The sequence below is a fragment of the Hemicordylus capensis genome, chromosome 4 (genome assembly GCF_027244095.1).
Source record: "Hemicordylus capensis ecotype Gifberg chromosome 4, rHemCap1.1.pri, whole genome shotgun sequence".
Taxonomy (NCBI): domain Eukaryota; kingdom Metazoa; phylum Chordata; class Lepidosauria; order Squamata; family Cordylidae; genus Hemicordylus; species Hemicordylus capensis.
Window position 1 is genome coordinate 93,722,432 of NC_069660.1, and position 22,403 is coordinate 93,744,834.

Consider the following 22,403-nt stretch of genomic DNA (forward strand, 5'->3'; position numbering starts at 1 on the left):
TGACATCATTACAAACTATGCCTTCCATGTGTCCCTATGTGTCCTTACAACTCTACCCAATTTGGTTCATATTGGTCCAGGCATTGCAAAGTTGATAGGGGGCAGGGGACACATACACGCACACATGGAATGCTAGCTGATCTCATAAGCTTACTTTTCTCAAGGAAAATAGGTTAAAAAATGATAGCAACACTTACAGTATTAACTTAATCCTTAACTAGTTCATAGGCCTAAGAATATATTATCAGCCATACTTTTCTGTGCAATTTACCTTCTGAGTCATAGTAATGATAAAGGCCTAGGGTCCCTTGTCATCATTAGCTCATTTTAATCATTCAAAGAATGACATTTGCCCCCCAAAAGAAAACCCAAACACGAATATTTAAGATACTAGTAGAAGATATCTAAACTTTTCTTTGTAGTATTCATAAATTTAATTTCAACTTAAAAAGATCCCATCTCCCTTAAAATATTTCATAATAATTATGTCCATATTCAAGATGTAATGTTGATATACACAATTTATACTATATAAAGTATAGTCCAAGCAACTCATGGTATACAGGTGAGTTGCAGGCAACGAAACAAGCTGGTAGATAGCTTGAATGTTATTGCCAAAAAACTCAGAATGAATGTGACCAAAGATAGGCTAGAGCCCACATTAGGGCCTATTCTATGGCGGTGATGGTGACAAAAAAATCTTACTTTTCTGCCACCATCGTGTCCACTCGATGTTGTCCAATGAAGCCTTTTGAGTGGTTCAGGGTCTCCTATCTGAAGGCCCCCAAAGACCATCAAATGGAACCTTCGGCTGCCTGCTGTGATCAATTTGTGTTACACTTTGCGGATACAATTGTTCATATCCATTCTGACTTGGATGCTAAAATTTCTGCAGCACTGGAACTGGACATTACCAACACACCATCTGGTCATCTTATATTGGATGGCTTTCAGACTGTGTTGCCTGAGGAAGTGGATAGGCTACTTGGAAGGCTGAGTCCTACCATGTGCATGCTCAACCCCTTGCCCTTCATGGCTGGTGAAGGCTGCTAGGGAGGGACTGAGTCCATGGGTGGCGGGGAATGCCTCCCTGAAGGAGGGGGGATGGTCCTCCCTCAGCTGAAGGAGGCAGTCATTAGGCCCTCTTTAAAAGCCCTCATTGCACCCAGATTATTTAAATAACTTTCAGCCAGTTTCTAACCTCCTCTTCTTGGGCAAGGTGTTGGAGAGCGTGGTGGCATCTCAGCTCCAGGCAGCTGTGGACGAATCTGAGATCCTTTGAAGTCTGGCTTCTGCCCGGGATATGGGACAGAAACTGCTTTGGTCTCCCTGATGGATGACTTGATGGATGACTTGAGGACACAGTTATACAGTGGCTCTGTTCCTACCTGGAGGGTCATACTCAGAAGGTAGTGCTGGGGAAAGCCTGTTCCACCCCTTGGCCATTGGCTTATGGATCAGCAGAGATCCATTCTGTCCCCTATGCTGTTTAACATCTACAATGAAATCTCTGGGGGAGTTCATCCATGGGTGTGGGCTGCAGTGCCATCAATATGTGGATGACACCCAGCTCTACCTATCATTTAAGTCAGCAGACGCCAGGAAGACAGTGGATGCTCTGAACCAGGACTTGGAGGCTGTTCTGAGCTGGATGTGGCAAACAAGCTGAAACTTAATTTTTATTTGATTTATATACTGCCCTTCCAAAAATAGCTCAGGGAGATTTACATCAAAATAAAAAACAAAACAATTAAAATCCTTTAAGCATTAAAATCATTAACATTAAAACCATTTAAAACCAACATTAAAAATTTAAAACCATATATTTAATTAAAAGCTTGGGTGAATAAATGTGTCTTCAGGGCCTTTTTAAAAGTTGCCAGAGATGGGGAAGCTCTTATTTCAACAGGGAGTGCATTCCAAAGTCCAGGGGCAGCAATGGAGAAGGCCCGTCCCTGAGTGGCCACCAGACGAGCCAGTGGCAAATGCAGACGGACTTCTCCAGATGATCTCAGTGGGTGGTGGGATTCATCACAAAGAAGACGTTCTCTTAAATACCCAGGGCCCAAGCTGTTTAAGGCTTTATAGGCAATAACCAGTACCTTGTATTTTGCCCAGAAATGTATCAGCAGCCAGTGCAGTTCTTTCAACACAAGAGTAATATGGTCTCTCCTAGATGACCCAGAGACCAACCTGGTTGCCGCATTCTGGACCATCTGTAGCTTCCGGACTACATACAAAGGCAGCCCCACATAGAGCACATTGCAGTAATCCAGCCTAGAGGTCACCAGGATATGTACCACCGTTTTGAGGTCATTCATCTCAAAAAACGGACACAGCTGGCATATAAGCCAAAGCTGATAAAGACCACCTCTGGCCACCGCCTCAACTTAGGACACCAGGGAGAGGTTTGGATCCAGGTAAGATGGAAGTGCTCTGGGTTGGTAAAACTGATTATCTGAACAGTGAGGTAAATCTGGTCTTGGACAGAGCCACAATCCCACTCAATGACCAAGTCCGCAGCTTGGGAGCTCTTCTGGACATAATGCTGTCACTGGAGGCACAGGTAGCAGCAGCGTGCAGAGGTGCTTTTTACCAGCACCTCTCACCCGCAACCGTGCTTGGAGATGTCAGACCTGACCTCAGTCACTCATGCTTTGCAGATGTCCAGATTGGACAGCTGCAACAAAGACAGTTTGGAAGCTTCGGCTGGTCCAGAATGCTGCTGCAAGGATGCTTGTGGGTGCAAGTCACTTCATGAGTGTTGCACCTGGCAGCTTCAGTGGTTACCAGTCCGCTTCAAGGCTAGATTCAAGGCGCCGATTTTGACCTTGAAAGCCCATTAGGGATGTGAAAAATGTTTCGGCTCAAAACAGGTTGTTTTGAGTGTTTCAAGCTCGAAACAAAACACCCTTTAAAATCACCTGCTTGCCCATTTCTTTTGTGCACTGGGTGGTTGGTAGCACCCATCACTGCCTACCACCCAACCCACTTTGGTGTCACTAGGAGTTACCCATGGGGAACAATGGGATGACCTGAGTTTCCCCATTGTTTCCTATGGCCGAAACACTTAAAACATTTCGAGTTCTGTTTTGTCAAAACAACTGGGTTGACTGCTGTTTCAACAAAACATTACAGCCGTCTGCATTTTGTTTCTAGCTTGAAATTTGTGCACATCCATAAACCCTATAGTGCTTGGAGCCAGGATACCTTTCGGACCACATTTGCCCATACAAACCTGCCAGGGCCCTCCATTCAGAATCTCAGGCCCCGCCCCTAACAGAGATCTGGTTAGCAGGGAGTAGAGACAGAGCCTTCTCAGTTGTGGCCCCTCTGCTTTGGAACGCCCGCCCAGAAGAGCTTCACCATGCTCCCTCCCTCAGTGTCTTAAAATAATAATAATAAAGACATATTTTTAAAGGCTTTTAAATATTTTATCTGCTGCTTTTATCTTGTAGGTTTTTTAGTTCTTAGCTTTTTAACAACAAAGTTATTGTAAACATGGTTTTAGCTTCATCTTTTAACCTGTTTAATTTTATTAATCTTTTACTTTATATTGTATTTATCTTATTAATGTTGTGAGACACCCTGAGCAGTAATGCACTGGAGGGGCAGGGTATAAATATTTATAAATGCTTACTGAACTTCCACCTCAATTATAAACCTCAGAAGTCAGCCATGTCGTGAGAATCAATGGCCATCTTTCCAATGTACCTGCTTAAGGTACATCTTCTTATACTTCCAAAGGATATTGTCAGTAATCTGTGCAATATTCAATAATCATTTCCAGATACTTTTAGAAAAAATATAATATAATATTTCTACACTGTTCAAGCTCATGCAGCCCCATGGTTTTCCTTGAAGCTAAGAGAAATGCAAAGAGAAGACAGATGGCTAAATCATCATGGAAGGAAATCTCATGATAAATCCAGTTGAATGCTATCTCATCATCACCACCACCATCCTCCTCCATCCACTCAAAAGGCAAAGGGCAGGAAATGGGGCAGCAGAAAGTGCCTTTAAGTCACTAAAAGGCACCCTCTGCCTTTTCAAAAGGCAGGGCAAGAGGACAAAGAGCAAGAGGGGCAATGATTGCCATGACCAAGTAAAAAGAATGGGGCAGTAAGGGCTCGGTGTGCAGCACACTGTGAGTGCCATGGAGCGACAAAGTGGGTCATGAGAGAAGAAGATAGAAGGATGCTGTGTGTATGATGATCATAAAGGCAGCTACTCACCCTGCCACCTCAAGCAATAGAGAATTTGGGCTGGGCCTGCTTCTTTGGTCCCCACCTTGCTTTCCTTCTGGTGTTTACTGAAGACAAGGTTATTTCACAAGGTTCAGTTTGGACTGAATGGAGCCTCTGTACATTTTTGTTTGCCTTGCATACAGTAGTTTTGAATTGCTAGGATGCTGTTTTGTTGTCATTTATTTTGTTATTATACATGGTTCCTTTAATTATCACATAACATATTGTTCATTTCTGAAGACTGTAAGCTGTGTGGGCCGTAACATACAGAAAAAGCGGAATAAAAAATGTTTTAAAATAAACACAATCCTAAATGCTTTTCTCCTTTCTGTCAAACTATCCCTTTCTGTTACATAATAAGCAGCAAAATAGTTTCAGTTTACAAGACACAAGTCACCTGTTTTAACAAAATCAGATTACAGATAACCAAGATAATAATCTAGATCAGAGTTAGATCATGCTGAATGCAGAGGACGGGACCCAGCTCAGCCAAGTCATTACTGGTTCAGGTTTTGGTTACACAAGGAAAGAGGAAACTGCAAGCAATACTTGCAATACATATGCTATAGAAGCAAAACAGGATAGAGTCCAGAAATTAATTATAGGGCAATAAAATGCATTTTGTTTCTTTAAAAGAAATTTTGCAGTAAAATGGCACACACTTCACCATAACAACTGGGGAGTGGTCAGCCTGCAAAGAAGAGATTTACTCAGAGTTGAAACTGACCAGTCCCATATCAAACTCTGGAGAACTGTATCATCAGTTCTACTTTGGCAGCAGGCAGGTCTACCTAAATCTCAAATCAAAAGCCCATCAGATGTAATAATAAGAATAAAAATAAACTTTGTTAGCTGCCCCATAACAAATTGTTCTCTGGGCCGCTCACAGCACATTAAAACATTCAATAAAAACACGTAACACAACACACACCCCAATATAAGCCGGAATAAACAGAAAGGTCTTCACCTAGCGTTAAAAGAACAAAGTGATGCTGCCAGGCGAACCTCACTGGAGAGGCTATTCCATAAACAGGGTGTGATCACCAAAAAGGCCCTCTCCCTAGTAGCAACCCACCTCACCTCATTTAGCAAGGGCACTCGGATCAGGGCCTGCAAAGAAGATCTTAAGGTCCGAGTTGGGACATATGGGGCAAGGCACTCTCTCAGGTAACCCAGTCCTAAGCTATTTAGGCTTTAAGGGTTAAAACCAGCACCACTGGGCCCAGAAATGGGAGTGGGAGACAGTGCAGCTGACGAAGCACTGGCATAATAAGATCAAAGTGTCCAGTCCCAGTTAATAATCTTGCAGCCCTATTTTGTACCAGCTGCAATTTCCAGACTGTTTTCAAAGGCAACCCCATGTACAAAGCATTGCAGTAATCTAAGTGAGGGGTTATCAGAGCCTGAGTAATTGTGGCCAAGTTATCTCTATCCAAGTACTGCCAGTTGGCATATAAGCCAAAGCTGATAAAAGGCACTCCAAGTCACAGAGGCCACTTGAGCCTCTAGTGACAATGCTAGATCGATGAGTGACCCCAGAATGCAAACCTGGTCCTTCAGGGGAATGCAACCCCATCTAGAACAGGCTGAACATGAGGAACCATTGACCAACTGTACTCCTGTCTTGTCTGGACTGAGTCAACGTTCACCCTCATCCAGTCCATTACTGCATCCAGGCACTGATTCAGGACAGTCACTGCCTCACCTGTGTCTGATGAAAAAGAGAAATACAACTGAGTGTCATCCACAAACTGATGACACCTCAGGCCAAATCTCCGGATGACCTTTCCAGAGGTTTCACGTAAATATTAAACAGCATAAGGGAAAGAATGGAACCCTGCAGAACCCCAAAGCACAACTACCAAGGGGTTAAACAGTAATCCACCAGCACCACCTTTTAGAAACTGGCCTTGAAAGCAGAACAGAACCACCTCCAAGTAGTGCCTCCCACACCCAACTCAGCCAGCCTTTCCAAAAGGATACCATAGTCAATGGTATCAAAAGCCACTGAGAGGTCCAACAGAATTAAATGGGTTGCACTCCTCATCTCTCTCTACACAGGTCATCCCAGAGGGTGACCAAAGCAGTTTCTGTTCTAAAGCCAGGCCTGAAGCCTGATTGAAATGGATCTAGATAAACTGTTTCCTCCAAGAGAGTCTGGAGTTGATCAACCACTATGTGCTCAAACACCTTGTCCAGGAAGCAAATATTGGCTGCAGGCATATCGTTTACATCCTCTGGGTCCAGACTAGGTTTGTTTAGGAGTAGTCAAATAATAGCTTTCTTCAAGAAAGCTGGGACCACTCCCTGTCTCAATTAGGCATTTAGAACTCGTTGGACCCAGCTAAAAATTCCCTCCTTACTAGATTTAATAAACCATGAAGGGCAAGGGTCAAGCATGCAAGTGGTCGGCCGAGCACAACTGAACACCTTGTCTACATCCTCGGGCACCAATAACTGAAACTCTCCCAGTAAAACTCTCTCAATAACACTGCATAAGCTGTAGAGTCCAACTCCTAGCAAAGAACAACTTTACCCTCAAAGTGAAGTGCAAATGTATCACAGAGTGCTACCGAGAGTTCTAATACATCTTATCCTGGGCCAGATTTCAAGAGGCCTCGCATCACCTGGAAAAGCCTCGCTGGGCGACATTGGGAGGATGCAAAAGTGGATGAAAAGAAATATTTCTTCTGTTCCATCACTGCCACAGAATAGGCTCAATAATGAGCTCTAACCTCTGTTCGCTCAGACTCATCCTGGGTTTTCCTCCACGTGCGTTCCAGTCATCTCCCAGCTTGCTTCATCACCCTTAGCTCAGGGGCAGTGTTTCCTGTAAGAAGCAATCCCAGATATTGTTGACTGCAGCTCCCAGAATCCCTAGCTGCAGTGAGCTTTGGCTGAGGATGCTGGGAGTTGTAGTCAAGAATATCTGGAATTTTCTGCTAGAGGGAACACTGCTCAGGGGTATACCAAGGTGCTGCAGGGCTCTGCTTTGCAGGAGAGGGCGCTTGGGAGCAATCATGTCAACCACCTGAGCTCTCTCTACATTCCAGGGAGCAACTAGAGCTTTGACAGGAGTGCCTGTCATACTTGCTGGAAAATCCACCAGAGCCCTTAGGAATTCACTGGAGTCCATCAGTCTCCAGAGGCAGACCATTTTAATATCACCCTTGCAGAGTGGTATAGGCACTGAAACGCTAAACCTCAGAAGGAAATGATGAAAATGTGGACAGTGTACCTAGGTTTCTGTCTAAGAAGACAACGCTGTACTCAAAAGAAAGATTCTTCCCATGATCACAAATGTTGGGTACCCAGTATCTGGAATCACAGGAAGAATCTCTCCCCTAGTACAGCATTTTTTTCCTCACACAAATGCTGTACTCGGGTATAATTTGAGGACAGCACTAATTAGCATGTTGGTGCATGAGGAGACTTTTTTTTTTCCTTATTAAATTTTTATACCGCCCCTCCAAAAGGCTCGGGGTGGTTTACATTAAAACAACACCATTAAAATCAATCAACAATTAAAACAGAAATTATATAACAGCATAAAACAACAATTATATAGCCAGAACAATTTAAAAACAAGTTTTAAAAAGCTGAGAAAGCTTGGTTGAAGATATGTGTTTTCAGAAGTTTGTTTTTTTTTCAATTGCCAGAGATGGGGAGGCTCGTAGCTTAGTAGGGAGCACATTCCACAACCTCAGGGCAGCAACCGAGAAGGCCCGTCTCTGTGTAGCCACCAAACGAATTGGTGACAACTCGAGATGGACCTCCTCAAGTGGCCTCAATGGGTGGTGGGGCTCATAGCGAAGAAGACACTCTCTGAACTACCCAGGGTCTAAGCAGTTTAGGGCTTTAAGTTATAACTAGCACTTTGTATTTTGCCCAGAAACCTACTGGCAGCCAGTGTAGCTCCATCAACAGAGGAGTAATGTGGTCTCTCCGTGATGACCCAGAGACCAACCTGGCTGCCGCATTCTGAACTACATACAAAAGCAGCCCCACACAGAGCGCATTACAGAAGTCTGGAGGTTACCAACAAATGTACCACTGTTTTGAGGTCACTGAACTCAAGAAACAGGCACAGCTGGCATATCTGCCAGAGCTGATAGAAAGCACCCCTGGCCACCACCTCAACCTGAGAAACCAGAGAGAAGTGTGGATCCAGAAGTACTGCCAGACTGCGAACCTGTTCCTTTTGGGGAAGTGTAACCCCATCTAGAACAGGTAGATCAAAGTCATCTCCAGAGTTCTGACCCCGCACAATAAGTACCTCTGTCTTATCTGGATTCAGCTTCAGTTTATTCTCCCTCATCCAGCCCATTACTGCTTCCAGGCAGGCATTTAGGGAGGACATGCCAGCTCTTGAAGAAGTTGACATGGAGAAGAAGATCTGGGTGTCATCAGCGTACTGGTAACACCCAGCTCCAAGTCTCCTGATGATCTCTCCCAGCGGTTTCATGTAGATGTTAAAAAGCATTGGAGAAAGTACGGAGCCTTGAGGGACACCATACATAAGCTCAGATTTTGAAAAGCAACAATCTCCAATCGACACCATCTGAAATCTGTCCGAGAGGTAGGAGTGGAACCACTGTAAAACAGTGCCTCCCACCTCCAACACTCGCAGACGTTCCAGAAGGAAATTATGGTCGATAGTATCGAAAGCCACCAAGAGTTCCAAAAGGACCAATAGAGTCACACTTCCTCTGTCAATTCCCAATTGGAGATCATCCCTCAGGCCGACCAAGGCAGTCTCCACCCCATAGCCCGCCCGAAAACCAGTTTGAAATGGGTCTAGATAATCAGTTTCCTCCAAGACCACTTGGAGCTGAGAGGCCACCACTCTCTCAATTACCTTGCCCAGCTTCAGAAGGTTGGAGACAGGCCTATAGTTGCTCAACTCTGAAGGATCTAATGCAGGTTTCTTTAGAAGAGGTCTAATAATTGCCTCCTTAAGACGAGGAGGCATCCTGCCTTCCCTCAGAGAAGCATTTATTATTTCCACCAGGCCACCTACAACAGCCTCCCTGCTAGACAGAACAAGCCATGTTGGACAAGGGTCAACAGAACAAGTGGTAGGCCTCATCGCTCCAAGCAGCTTGTCCACAACCTCAGGAGTCACAAACTGAAACGGATCCAGTCAAATCATATAAGAGGAGTAGTTGGACACCTCCAGTTCAGACATCAAATTAATCGTGGAGTCTCCGTCTAAGTCGGCCCGAATCCGAAAGATTTTATCTGCGAAAAATTCTTTAAACACATCGCAGTGGGTAACTGACAACTCCAAATTCTGATTCAAGGGAGCGGGGGCAGATACTAGACCCTTCACAACCCTGAACAACTCTGCTGGACGCGAACTCTCAGAGGCAATACGGGCAGAAAAGAACTGCTTCTTTGCCACATGTATTGCCTGAGCATAGATCTTTAAATATGTTCTATGTTATAATCAGTCAAATTCGAGTCAAGTCTTTCTCCACTTGCCGCTTCAGCCCCCATAGATCTTCTGCATACCAAGGGGACAGTTTTAAAGCGGGTCGGAGGGGACGCTTAGGAGCAATCGTGTCTACTGCCCTGGTGAGCAAACTGTTCCAATTCTCAACCAGGGCATCAAGAGGATCACCGGCAGAGCCAACAATGAATCCCTCCAAGGCTTCTTGGAATCCTACCAGATCCAATAACCTCTTCAGGCAGACCATTCTAATAGGCCCCTCGCCCCTGCGGAAGTAGGCAGTGGTCGTAAGTCCGACCTTAACCAGATGGTGGTCCGTCCATGACAATGGGGAAATCACAGGAATCCCCACCCACAGAACACCACCCTGATCAGAGTAAAAGACCAAATCAAGCATGTGACCTGCAATATGCGTCGGTCCAGAGACCACTTGGGATAGGCCCATAGTTGTCATCACCGCTATGAACTCCTGAGCTGCCCCAGACAAATTGGTCCTGAAATGAACATTGAAGTCCCCCAGTACCAAAAATCTGTGAGACTCCCAACACAAGTTCTGCAACCAACTCAATGTAAACCGCCCTGAGCCATTTTTGGAAGGGCGGTATATAAATCAAATAAATAAATAAATAAATAAATAAAATAAGCTCAGTAAGGGATTCCATTGGGCAGCGGGGCGATCGGTACACCAACAGAAGTCCCAATCTATCCCTGGTCCCCAAACTTAAGTACACATATTCAATATGGTCTGATACCCTAACAGGAACCCTGGTAAGGGAGATGTTATCCTTACAGACCACAGCCACTCTACCTCCCTGCCCATGTCCCCTCACCTGCTCCTCTACAGAATACTCTGGAGGAAGAAACTGGGACCAGACTGGGCCACTAGCCTCCCCCAACCAAGTCTCAGTGATGCACACCAGGTCAGCCCCTTCATCCATAATCAAATCATGGATGACTTCAGGTTTATTTTGGACCAACCTGGCATTGCAAAGGAGCAAGGTAAGACTATGTGGTTGTTGGCAGTGCTCACTGAGGTCACAGAGCTAACAGGACAGCCAGAAGGGGAGACAGCTATTAAATTTCTGTCTACCCTTCCCCTGGAATGGCCTGCTGACCTGACAACGTTACTTCTTCTATTCCCCACCACCACCAAAGTCCTCTCATGAACACTGTACCTAGATACAGCATCCAGGAGAGAAGAGCTGGTCTTGTGGTAGCAAGCATGACTTGTCCCCCAGGGTCTGCCCTGGTTGCATTTGAATGGAAGACTACATGTGAGCACTGTAAGATATTCCCCTCAGGGGATGGAGCTGCTCTGGGAAGAGCAGAAGGTTCCAAGTTCCCTCCCTGGCATCTCCAAGACAGGGCTGAGAGAGATTCCTGCCTGCAACCTTGAAGAAGCCACTGCCAGTCTGTGTAGACAATACAGAGCTAGATGGACCTATGTTCTGACTCAGTATATGGTGGCTTCCTATGTTCTTATGCATGTTTTCATAACATCTTCATAGGACCAAAAACTGTAACCCGGCTGCAGGAAGGAGGATTGGGCAGTATGAGAAACAAGTTTCTCATGAGCTCACTCTTTTTAGCCTGGCAATAGATCAAAACATAGTGCTGCTGCAGGCACGCGTGGGGAATCTCACACAAAAGTTAATGACACTGTGATTACCTGCAAATATGGACTAGCCTTCTAAAACAGAATATTTTTAATTTTAATTAATTTTTACATTTATATCCCACTCTTCCTCCAAGGAGCCCAGAGTGGTGTACTACATATTTGAGTTTCTCCTCACAATAACCCGGTGAAGTAGGTTAGGCTGAGAGAGAAGTGACTGGCCTAGAGTTACTCAGCTAGTATCATGGCTGAATGGGGATTTGAACTCGGGTCTCCCCAGTCCTAGTCCAGCACTCTAACCACTACACCATGCTGGCTCTCAATATTCTGTTCACAACACCAGTGACATTTTATTTTTTTTGGTAGAGATCAACTTCAGAATGTGTGTTCCTTGTAACAGTTTTAAACATATATAAATAATGCATGGAGCCCTGACTGGCCCTGGCTCCTCAGACCAAATTTATGCATTACTTTACAACACATACACAGCACATTCAATAACTTTGTAAGATGTGAAGAAGCCCCCATGGAATGAACACAGTTAGGAATCAGACACTTGCTTAAGCTATCATGACATCATGGTAAATGGTCATAGGATTATTATTATTATTATTATTATTATTATTTTACATTTATATCCCGCTCTTCCTCCAAGGAGCCCAGAGCAATGTACTACATACTTAAATTTCTCTTTCACAACAACCCCGTGAAGTAGGTTAGGCTGAGAGAGAAGTGACTGGCCCAGAGTCACCCAGCTAGTTTCATGGCTGAATGGGGATTTGAACTCGGGTCTCCCGGTCCTAGTCCAGCACTCAAACCACAGCACCACACTGGCTCAAAGTCAGTAGCACTGACTATAGTAGCACTGGCTACTATAGACCCTTGATGTGAGGCTACTTCTGAAGAAGCTGGAAGTAGTGCTATTTATTAACATAACTCTGGATAACACCCCCCCCCCCTTTATTTTTGTAGAAAGGATGCAATCTAATGCTTACTTACATGCCCAGGATCAAGTTTTATAAATAAATATACTTGGGGAAATAAGACACCGAGTCTTTCAAAAAAGCTGGAGATACAGGAAATTAGGTACATGAATTACTGGTTATGGGATGTATGATGTTCTGAAATGAGATTCCTAAGCCACTTTCGTTTGTCCCTCACCTAAAGAGCTGAGAGCCACGTACCTGGGGTTACATTCCATGTTATCCTCACAACAACCTTATGAGGTAGACTAGGCTAAGACGGAGAGAGCGTGACTTGCCTACCAGGATGCCTACCCAACTCCGAAGAGGGATTCGTACCCACCTCTCTCCAGTTCCGGGTCCAACTCTCTAGCTATTACATCAGCTCGCCAAAAGAAATACTCCTCAGATGCGGTGGAGCCGAGAGGGGCTGAAATTGGGCCACCCTGAAGTGAGCGGGAGGGGGGGTCTCCCTTCACTCGGGACAGCAACTTCCCTTTCCTGGGTACTCAATGCAAACCCGGCCGCCTCTCTGACGGCTCCCCCTCCGTCACTCTCCCTCCACGCCGCTCACCTGTACTGTTTGGGGTCGCTGGGAGACTTGACAATCTCCGGGTCCCCCAGGCTGGCGCTGGGCCCGCAAGCAGCAGCGGTGGCCGCGCCTCCTCCTTCGCCCTCGGGCTCCTCCTGGGCCGCGCTGGCTTTGGCCCCGCGGCTGCCCTCCCGGTCCTGCGGCTGGTCGGGGCCGCAGACGGGCGAGGCCTTGGCCCTGCCAGGCATGGCTGCCACGGCGGGAGCTGCGAGGGAGCGGCACGAGGGAGGCCCGCTGAGGATCCGCCGGGGTCCGTCTGGATGGTCACCTGCGCCGGCACGAGGGCTGCTGAAAGCTCGCCCCGCTCGCAGTTGCTTCACCTTGGAGTTCGCGCGTGCCCACGCAGCTGCAGCCCTCCGCATCCACCGCCGGCCGGCCAACCCCTGACCCGGCAACTCCAACTCTCAGCCACAGTCCACTGCGAAGGCCCTGGTCCCGCTCTCAGCCAATCCAGACGCAACACGGCGTTCACGTGCCACACGCCAGCAAATCCTAGACTCCTGCGGCACAGCTCGACTCTGATAGGCCAACGCTGAGCCTGAGGAGGAGGGAGCGGAGAAGTATGCAGTTCTATACAGAAAAAAAATCTAGGTTCATGTGGTGTGAAATTTTCCAAGTATTTATTTATCCATTTTCCCCTTCAAAACGTAATTTTGATATTTGTTTTGTGTGTAATTGCCGTTTAAATATGGCTTCGCTTGGATTGGGCCAACAAGCTGTCAATCATAGCAAAACATCCACGCCTACTCCGTATAAGTGATATCAGCCACGTTAAAGCGTCACGCAGGTGGGAACAATGGTTTCCGCCCCTCAGCTGGGCTATATAAGAAGAAATAACTTGCTTGTAAGAGTTTTGTGCTGTAGGCAGGGTTTGTGGTGGAGGAGAAAGGAAGGTGTGAGTATTCCAGAATCAGTGAAATGTTTTAAAGGTGTTATTTGGTGTATAACTTAGGTGGTTGGTGCAGAGTTTATTGCCTTTTATTTTTTAGAGCTGCATTTATATTCTTTGTATTTACTTTCTCTCTCTTTCTGTGTATATATACACAGATACTTTTGAGTATCCATTTCTGAGTCTTTTAATAACACTAGCATCTTTTCTGTATCTTTTTCTGTAATGGTTTGCTGGTTATTCACATGGAGGAGTTGTAAATGCTGATTAGGATATAGTGTTTCTTTTCTTTTGTCCTTCAACATTAGTACTGCACAGCTGTTTTGTTATCTAAAATAAAACATGAAATGGTTCCTTGTTCTCTCTCTTCTACTAAAATTACACACCCCAGTTCCTTCCCTTTCAAAGTTATGTCCTTCTAGAGAGGAAAGAAGAACAATATAACTTTTCCTTGCTTTGTCTGTTTTTAGGGTTTGTTGTGCTACCCCTGAGTACTGGCCCATGATGGTTTATACTAAGTTGCAGTGCACTAAGAATGGGTGAGAGAGAGCTCTCTCTTCAGTTCTTCTAAAGATCACAAAACTTTTATAGGGTTGTTGTCTTTTGGAGTATCTGGCTTTTGATTCACTAGGAGCATTTAGGGCAAGATGTTTAGGTGCTATGCTGCGGATTTGCATGCAATAGCAAAAGCTGTGCTTAAACGTTCTTAAGACTTTCAGCCCATTCCTGTGCAGCATGAAGGGATTTATTCAGTTGGACTGCATATGTACAATAAAGTCAAATGCAACACAAGAAAAACATTAACTACCTAGACACACATTTGGATGCATAGTAGAATTGGACTGACCTTTGAGAACTAACATGACTAATAAACCTCTCAGCATCAACCCCCCTGCCCCCACACAGGGTCTCTATTCTCTTTACAGTTCTTGTTTCCTGATGTTCTTGTCTTCCCTTGCCCCACATCGTATTCCTGTACTCTGTTCATTATGGGGACTAAAATCTTGCATGTTACAGTGGGGCAGGGGAGGAAGATATGTACTATTAACACTTTCACCAATGTCAAATAGTAATATATGTGATAGACTTTCTCTTCCAGTGTCATTCCTGGACTGTTTATAGGTGTGTCTGGGAAAAGCAAATGTATGTAGCTGTAATGGCACAGTGTAGTGTGTACAGTACTGATGTAGCTAGAGCATCATCCTGTGTTCATTGAGCACTAGGGATGTGTGAAATGTTTCGGGTACAAAACAATCTGTACCCGAAACTGCCTGTTTCAGGTGATTCATTGTTGAAACAAATCACCCTCTCGACCTCCCGAAATGTTTTGGAGCTGAAACGAAACACCCCCATTTCAGCTCCAAATTATTTGTAGTTTTGGTCCTCCATTTTGTGGCCGATTAAGTCCTTCCTTCTTCTCCATTTTGAGTTCTGATGTCTATTTGAATTTCCTACCTATTGCCTCCCATTGATTTCAATGCAAAAAGGTCCGATCTGATGTTTACCTGATTTTCAGGTCCCAGGGCAAAAAGAGTGGGTGGGGTGATAGTGCCTAATGGGTGAAGGCTACCACCCAAATTGCAGAGGGACTGGGCAAAGGGCTGGTTTTTGGTGAATTGTTGAAGTTTACATGTCTTTAGGGGGTTTTCCCATAAGGTATAATGGAGGTTTCAGCAGCCCCATAGCTGCACTTGGGGGTGCTGGGGTGGCCCAGAGCGAGTGGTGGTGTAGTGCACATAGGGTGCCGTCCACCCCCATGGGGTATAGGGTTCTGTTGTTTCTGAGGTGTTCTGAGTGTAGATTCTTTGGTAGCAAATGAGAGTGGACTCATGGTTTGTATTAAAATCTCACTCGCTCTGGGCCACCCCAGCACCCCCGGCCCAGGAGCCAGGGCAGATTGATGGTAAGATGGCTGTGCTGAGCAGGACCCTGAGTACTTGCCTGTGCTCCACCCCTTGCAGGTAATAACTGCCATTTAAGATCCAGCTGAGCCAGGGGCACGAGCACAAGGGCTCTCGGCCTTGTGGCTCTCAGCCAAGTGGAGAACAGCCGGTGGACTGCAGTAGCCAGAGGGCTGAAGAATCCCAGCAAGTTTGGTGGACTTCTGAGCAGGAGCACTGATAACAAGATAGCTGTTCTCCACTTGGCTGAGAGGCTCCTTTTTTTGTGCTCTTGGAATGGTCTGTAATGTTTTGTCTGTAGGAGTTAGTTTATCAGTCTTCTGGGTTCTCCTAGTTAAGTCACTAGCTATTTTATCTTTTATTTACTTTTAGTAGGTTTTTTTAAGCTTAGCAAATGAGAGAATTCATGCTTGTTACCACAAGACCACTCCTCCCACGTGTCCCTCCCACTGGAAACTGAGAAATCTATGCCCCTGCTCTACAGGATTGGGAACCTGTTGCTGACCCTCAGCGAAGGTTTCCAATCCTGCAGAACATGAGTGTTGCTTAAAAGTTTAGAGTTGTGGGCAGGCTCCCAGCACATCCTCGCAGAGCATCTTTGCATACATGTTTTGTTAGTCAGGATGGCAACCACTGCAATGTATGTGAAGCACTCTTACCGTATTCAGTGCTAATGCTGTCGAACATCTATATCTATAAAAATTTCTCTAAGACGTACCAATCACTAACCCCATGTGTGGCAGCTCTCGCGAGAGTTCCCAAGCAAGCTGCCAGGGAAAAGTGAATGGGTGAGAGAACTGGCTGAGAGAAAGAGGTGCTGGGAGGGGGGAGGACCTTGAACAATAGAGCGGGGCCAAGAACGAGGGGCAAACTAGAGCCACAGATGCTCTGTGCCTAGGCCAGTTAGTTGGCTTTATTACCTTGCTCTCCACCATTATTTATAGCACTGTTCTGTTATTGGAAGAGGAAGACCTGCACTTACACAAGGATCCATTCCACTTGCAGAAGGAACTCCTATTGGCAGAGCAGCTTTCCATAAAAGATTAGGATATGGTCTACCGCCTGCCAACTGAAATTCTAGTATAAAAGGTTACTGCCAAATATTATGACTGTACAACTGTCCACATGTTGTGCATAAAAATATCTCCTGTATGGAAGATACTTTTTTAACCACTGTGGATATTAGCAGTTATAAATCAATACTCAAAAACAAATCATGCATAGTGACTAAACAGATTTTTATTCTGTCATCTTGTAATTAGGAACAACATGTATGCTTCAGGCACTACACAATGCCTTCTAAATACTAGAACATAAATAAACTAGAACTTCCTCATTTATAATGAAGACAAGAACTCAAATTCTCTACCGAAAGCATTGTAATTTACTATAGCACTTAATATAGCTACTGAGTCAAAGGGACAGTTCCTGTGTGGTGTTCTAAACAGTAGCATGCCAAAGGCAGTCTTCAAATGCCCCATCCTCCACATTTCAAGGATTTGGCTCCTGAGCTCAACTTTCCTTAATGAAGGGAAGGGATATTGGTAAGAAAGTTGGGAATATGTGCTCTTTTTAGAAGTCTACATTTGATTCTTGACTAAACAATGGCTACTCAGTAGTCACTCCACCTTTTTCAGTTAAACTGGTATGTCAAAACCTTTTATTGAGAGTTAATGTTGCTTCCACAAGTGTGGTATTTAATTTTTGTATAAATTTTGAGAACAGCTGTATTGCCAATAATACTTCAGATAAACAGCTGTGGAAAAGTAACTTATATGTAAACTTCAGTGGCCTTATGGGCAAATTGTAATCATGACTGGGATCCAAAAGGCATTCCACAGACATCCGAAGGTGATTCAGACACCCTTACTACCCTGCCACTTCCAAGGCTAGCCAATGCTGTTGTCAGCGGCTTTGTTTTAGATATCTCTGCCAACTTGAGTTCTCAATAGGTGGCGGCAGCTATTTATACCTGGTTATCTTTGGATTGATCTATCCCCAGTGGTATAATCAGGCCTCCCCAACCTGTGACCCTCCAGATGTTGCTGAACTACAACTCCCAGCATACCCAGCCACAATGTGGCTAGGGTATGCTGGGAGTTGTAATTCAGCAACATCTGGAGGGCCGCAGGTTGGGGAAGCCTGGATAGCTGAAGCGACTAGACACCCATCTGATTTAGCTTTCCTGAATAAGCTCTTTCCACAGCGGCCAGGAACATAGGCCATCAGTTATTTGAGTTGTGTGCCTCTGCTTCATAGGGAAAATGTTCCATTCTACTGATCCTGACTTTAGTTGCCCTTGACTGTCTTGCAGGCACTCTGGTAATGTGCACCTTTACCCTGCCACCCGTTATTTTTGGCACATGGTAATTTGGGTGGCACGGATTTATTTGTATGAGGGTGATCAAGCATGGAGCTTTGCCTCAATAAAGAGCACTGTTTTTTAAATTACACTCAGGTGTGTTAGCTATACAAGTTCTTAAATGGGCAAAAAGACAACAGAAGTTTACACAAACAATATTGTTTCCCCCTGCCCCCATGGATTTGGAAATGTTGCTCTTACCCTTCGTTCTGGAGGTGCAAACCTAATTTAGGAGCAAATGTGTATGGCATGACCATCTTATCAAAAATTAGCTCTTAACTGTTAGTTCTGGTTAATCGATCCTGACATGTAAGGATTACCTGGCTAGGCAGTAAAAGTATAACAACATGAAAAGCATTCAGAAATTTGAGACTATATAAAATACTTAAACTATAGCACAACTTTTAATTGCAACAATAGTTTTACTTACAGTTCTTCTATTATTCAACAAAGAAAACATAAACAGACCTTTGGGAACATTGAACAAATATTTAGCTACACCAGCACTGAACTTATCTTTTTAAATACTGTAGAATAATAAACTGTCTCCTACCCAGTAACAGCTTTCTTAACTATTCTGAGGCACTAACAGGAACAGTTCTGCTGCAAAGGAGGTGGATTATATGTCAGGCGCACATTCTTCCCAGCAGTAGTTCTAGAAGCTTCTGAATCCATGCTGTCTGACATCTTCTCACAGATGATGTCTACAAGGCGCTCAAATACCTGCTTCACGTTGATGTTCTCCTTGGCACTAGCTTCAAAATAATCAAACCCTGTTTTTTATTTTAAAAAGTACACAAATCAATATCTGCTTATCACAAGATTGCTTCTTTTATGTTACATTGATTGTAAGTGGTCTGTTCAAATTACAAATAGCTGCCTTTTAACTGAATTACATGTGAAATCAAGAATAAAGGAGGTTTAAAGTGGCCTTGCATTATTTTCATTTATCAGAACTTCTGAGTTTCTTATAAGATGTTGGAGATGTGTGGGAATATAGCAAGGTTGAAGTGGACCCTGGGATAAGAAGTTAAGTTCGGCTTCTCCCTCTCTCCTTCCATTCCCATCTCTTTGCTGAAGAACTATTTGGACATGGTGGAAAATTAAAAAATTCTTGGCATGTGCTGTCTCACTCCAATGCAAATAATCTCTCTCACACTCTGACCAGAAGTCAGCAGTTTGCCACTGAGTCAGGTAGGCGGGAGAGGAGAGCAAAGAGCAGACTGTGTCCCAGCCAGTGGGACCCCCTGCCTTCTGGGCCCAGGGACATTCCCTCTCCCTAGCAGAATCCCAGTGGTCATCTCTCATGTGTGTTGAATTCACAGAGCAAGAGTGCACACTTAAGATTGTCTTAATTGTTAAGGTATAAGAGACCATTAGACTGAACCCTCTCCAGCCTTCTGTGATCAATTTGTTTTACATTTTGCAGATAAAACCACTCATAAATTTAACTTAAATGCTTAAGCCTTTGGAGAGTCAGGACTAAATGCTCCCAATCTGCTTCCTGGTCCTGTTGTAATGGGTAGGTTTTAATTCTGTGTTGTCCAAAGAGGTGGACAGGCTTCTTGGAAGTCTGAGACCTACTACCAAGGGCTTGACTCTTGCCCTTCATGCAGAAGTGCATTTAGGTAATTTTGCAGCCTGGACCTAAATGCTTTTGGAGGCCCCACCCCAACTGAAGGCCTCCCTCTCACTGCCAGTTGAGCATCATCCACATACACACACACACCCCATGACAAACACAGGTTGTTGTTTTTTTACATGGATACATTTATGCAAATATGCAGTAGCAGAAACATTTCAACACACAACTTAACATATTCCTATCCCACAATTTTTTTCCCCAAAGCACCCACCACAGGTCATAATAGCACTCAGCTGCCCAACACATGCAGGCCAGCAGCAATCATTCCACCCAGGACAGTCTAAAGAGGATTGGGGGGGCCCTAGGAGGTGTGGAGGCCCTGGATTTTGGCCCCAAAGTCCAGGGGTAAAAGTGCCACTACCTTCATGTTGAGGTCAGCTAGGGATGAGCTGGGTTCCTAGACTGCAGGGGTGATCCCTGAAACAGGGAGGTGGCCTCCTGCTGAAGGTGGTGGTTAGGCCCTTCTGAAAAAACTATCCAGCCATCCTGAACAACTTTTGGCTAGTCTCCAACTTGCCATTTCAGAGCAAGGTGTTGGAGCACATGGTGGCATCTCAGGTGCTGAGCTGACCAATTACTTAGATCCTTTTTAGTCTAGCTTCCAGCCCCAGGTATGGGACGTAAGCTGCCTTGGTCACTCTGGTAGTTGCTCTACACCAGGAGGTGGGCAGGAAGAGCGTCATCCTGTTGATTCTTCGGGACCTTTAGGTGGCTTAATACCATTGGCCATGGTATTGTTCTGAGTCATCTCTCTGGGTTGGTACTTGGGGGCACCATTTTATGGTGGCTCAAATCTACCTGGAGAACTGTACCCAGAAGATGGTGCTGGGGTCACTTGCTCGATTCCCTGGGCATTAGTCTCGGGTAGTGCAGGGTTCTGTGTTCCCCCATTCTGTTCAACATATTCATGAAACTGATGGGAAAGGTTATCTGCTGGTATAGGCTATATCAGCTCCGCACAACATAAGGCCCAGGGGCCAGATCTGGCCCGTGGGGACACTTTTGATGGCCCAGGTAGCCAGCAACAGTAGGAGCCCCAAAGTTTGGCACTTGTATAAGGCTTGAACAGTTGGGTGCCCACTGACTGAGCAAGGACAGGGCTTGTTTTCTGGCCATTATCCTTGATTAAAATTGTGGGCCCTTGTGGGGAGTGAAGGACCCACAACTAACTAGTAATTGCTTTCATATTTCTCTTTATAATTTTACTGCAATAATCAATGCATTGAAAATTGACTACACACACATATATACACGTCATCATGGTTGTTTCTGGCCCACTAGGACATTTGAGTTATGCACCCCTGGGCTATGTTATCAGTATGCTGATGACACCCAGCCCAATTAAATCTGCTGTTGCCAGGGAGGCAATTGATGTCCTGAACTGGTGTTTGGAAGCCATTCTGGGTTGCATGGGGGCAAACAATCCTGATGAGACAGAGGTAATCTGGGGCAGTAAAACCAGCAATCTGGACAGTGAGGTAAATCTGGTCTTAGTTGGGTCACACTCCCCTGAAAGGCCATGTTGATAGCTTATGGGGGTTCTCCTGAACTTAGTAGTGTCCCTGGAGGCCCAGGTAGTGGCAGCATCCAGGAGTGCCTTTTACCAGCTTTGGCTGGTGTACCAGCTGCAGCCCTATTTGAAGAAATTGGCTCTGACCTGTTACCCATGCAAAATGGCTGCATCCAGATTGGAGGGCAGCCTTTGAAGACTGTTTGGTAGCCTCAACTGATTCAGAACGCTGCCACAAGGATGCTTGTAGGTAGTAGTAGCTGCATAGGTATTATACCTAACCTGGCCGTTTCACAGTCAGATTCAGTACTGGTTGTTTTTTTTAAGCCATATGTGGTAGGGATGTGCAAAAAATTTCGGGCACAGAACGATCTGTGCCTGAAACGAACAATTTTGGGTGATTCGGGGCCAGACCGAATCACCCCCGATGTCCCCCAAATTTTTTCAGGCACGAGCCGAATCACCCGAATTTTGGACCTGAAAAATTCGGGTGATTCGGTTCATGGTTGATTTTTGGCGATTTTTTAAAGTTTTAGTGACTTTGGGGCAGTTCGGGGGCATAGCATGGGATCTGGGCAAAAGGGGTGGGGTGGGTGGTAGTGCCTAATGGGTGCAGGCTACCACCCCAATTTCAGGGGGATTGGGCAGAGGGCTGATTTTTGGTAAATTTCTGAAATTTTCATGTCTTTGGGGCATATTGGGGCATATTGGGGCAGAAGGTGGGGCCTGGGGCAGAATAGTGGGGTGGGGTGGTAGTGCCTAATGGGTGTAGGCTACCACCCCAATTTCAGGGGGTTTGGACAAAGGGGTGATTTTTTGAGAATTTTTGAAGTTTTAGTGACTTTGGGGCAGTTTGGGGGCAGAAAGTGGATCTGCCCCAAAATAGTGGGGTGGGGTGGTAGTGCCTAATGGGTGGAGGCTACCACCCCAATTTCAGGGGGATTGGGCAGAGGGCTGATTTTTTGAGAATTTTTGAAGTTTGGGTGTCTTTGGGGCAGATTGGGGGCAGAAAGTGGATCTGCCCCAAAGGAGTGGGGTGGGCTGGTAGATAGTGTCTAATGGGTGGAGGCTACCACCCATCCCCAATTTAAGAGTGATTGGGCAGGGGGTGAATTTTGGTGAATTTATTTTTATGAGGCTTGTCTTCATAAGGTGAAGTGTGCTAAATTGTTTACTTCCTCATATTATTCATAGTAAAGGAAAGTGTGAAAAAGTGAAAGTGGGGTCA

The 22,403-nt window shown here is 45.2% G+C and overlaps 2 protein-coding genes across 4 annotated transcripts in view; both read right to left on the minus strand.

The window, feature by feature from the left end:
* Positions 1-13,230, minus strand: part of NRDC (nardilysin convertase) — a 91,126-nt gene extending 77,896 nt beyond the window's left edge. Inside the window, exon 1 of the mRNA XM_053249962.1 lies at positions 12,851-13,230. Within this exon, the coding sequence (XP_053105937.1) occupies positions 12,851-13,230 (380 nt within the window). The remainder of the gene's footprint in view (positions 1-12,850) is intronic.
* A 3,647-nt stretch (positions 13,231-16,877) lies between these two features.
* RAB3B (RAB3B, member RAS oncogene family) overlaps positions 16,878-22,403 on the minus strand; it is a 149,563-nt gene continuing 144,037 nt past the window's right edge. The window contains exon 5 of one of the 3 annotated variants that reach the window (XM_053249980.1): positions 16,878-18,775. In XM_053249980.1, coding sequence (XP_053105955.1) covers positions 18,606-18,775 — 170 coding nt within the window. In that variant the 3' untranslated portion in view covers positions 16,878-18,605. Of the gene's footprint in view, positions 18,794-22,403 lie in introns of all 3 variants that reach the window. The other 2 variants (XM_053249979.1, XM_053249981.1) reach the window with 2 other exon arrangements.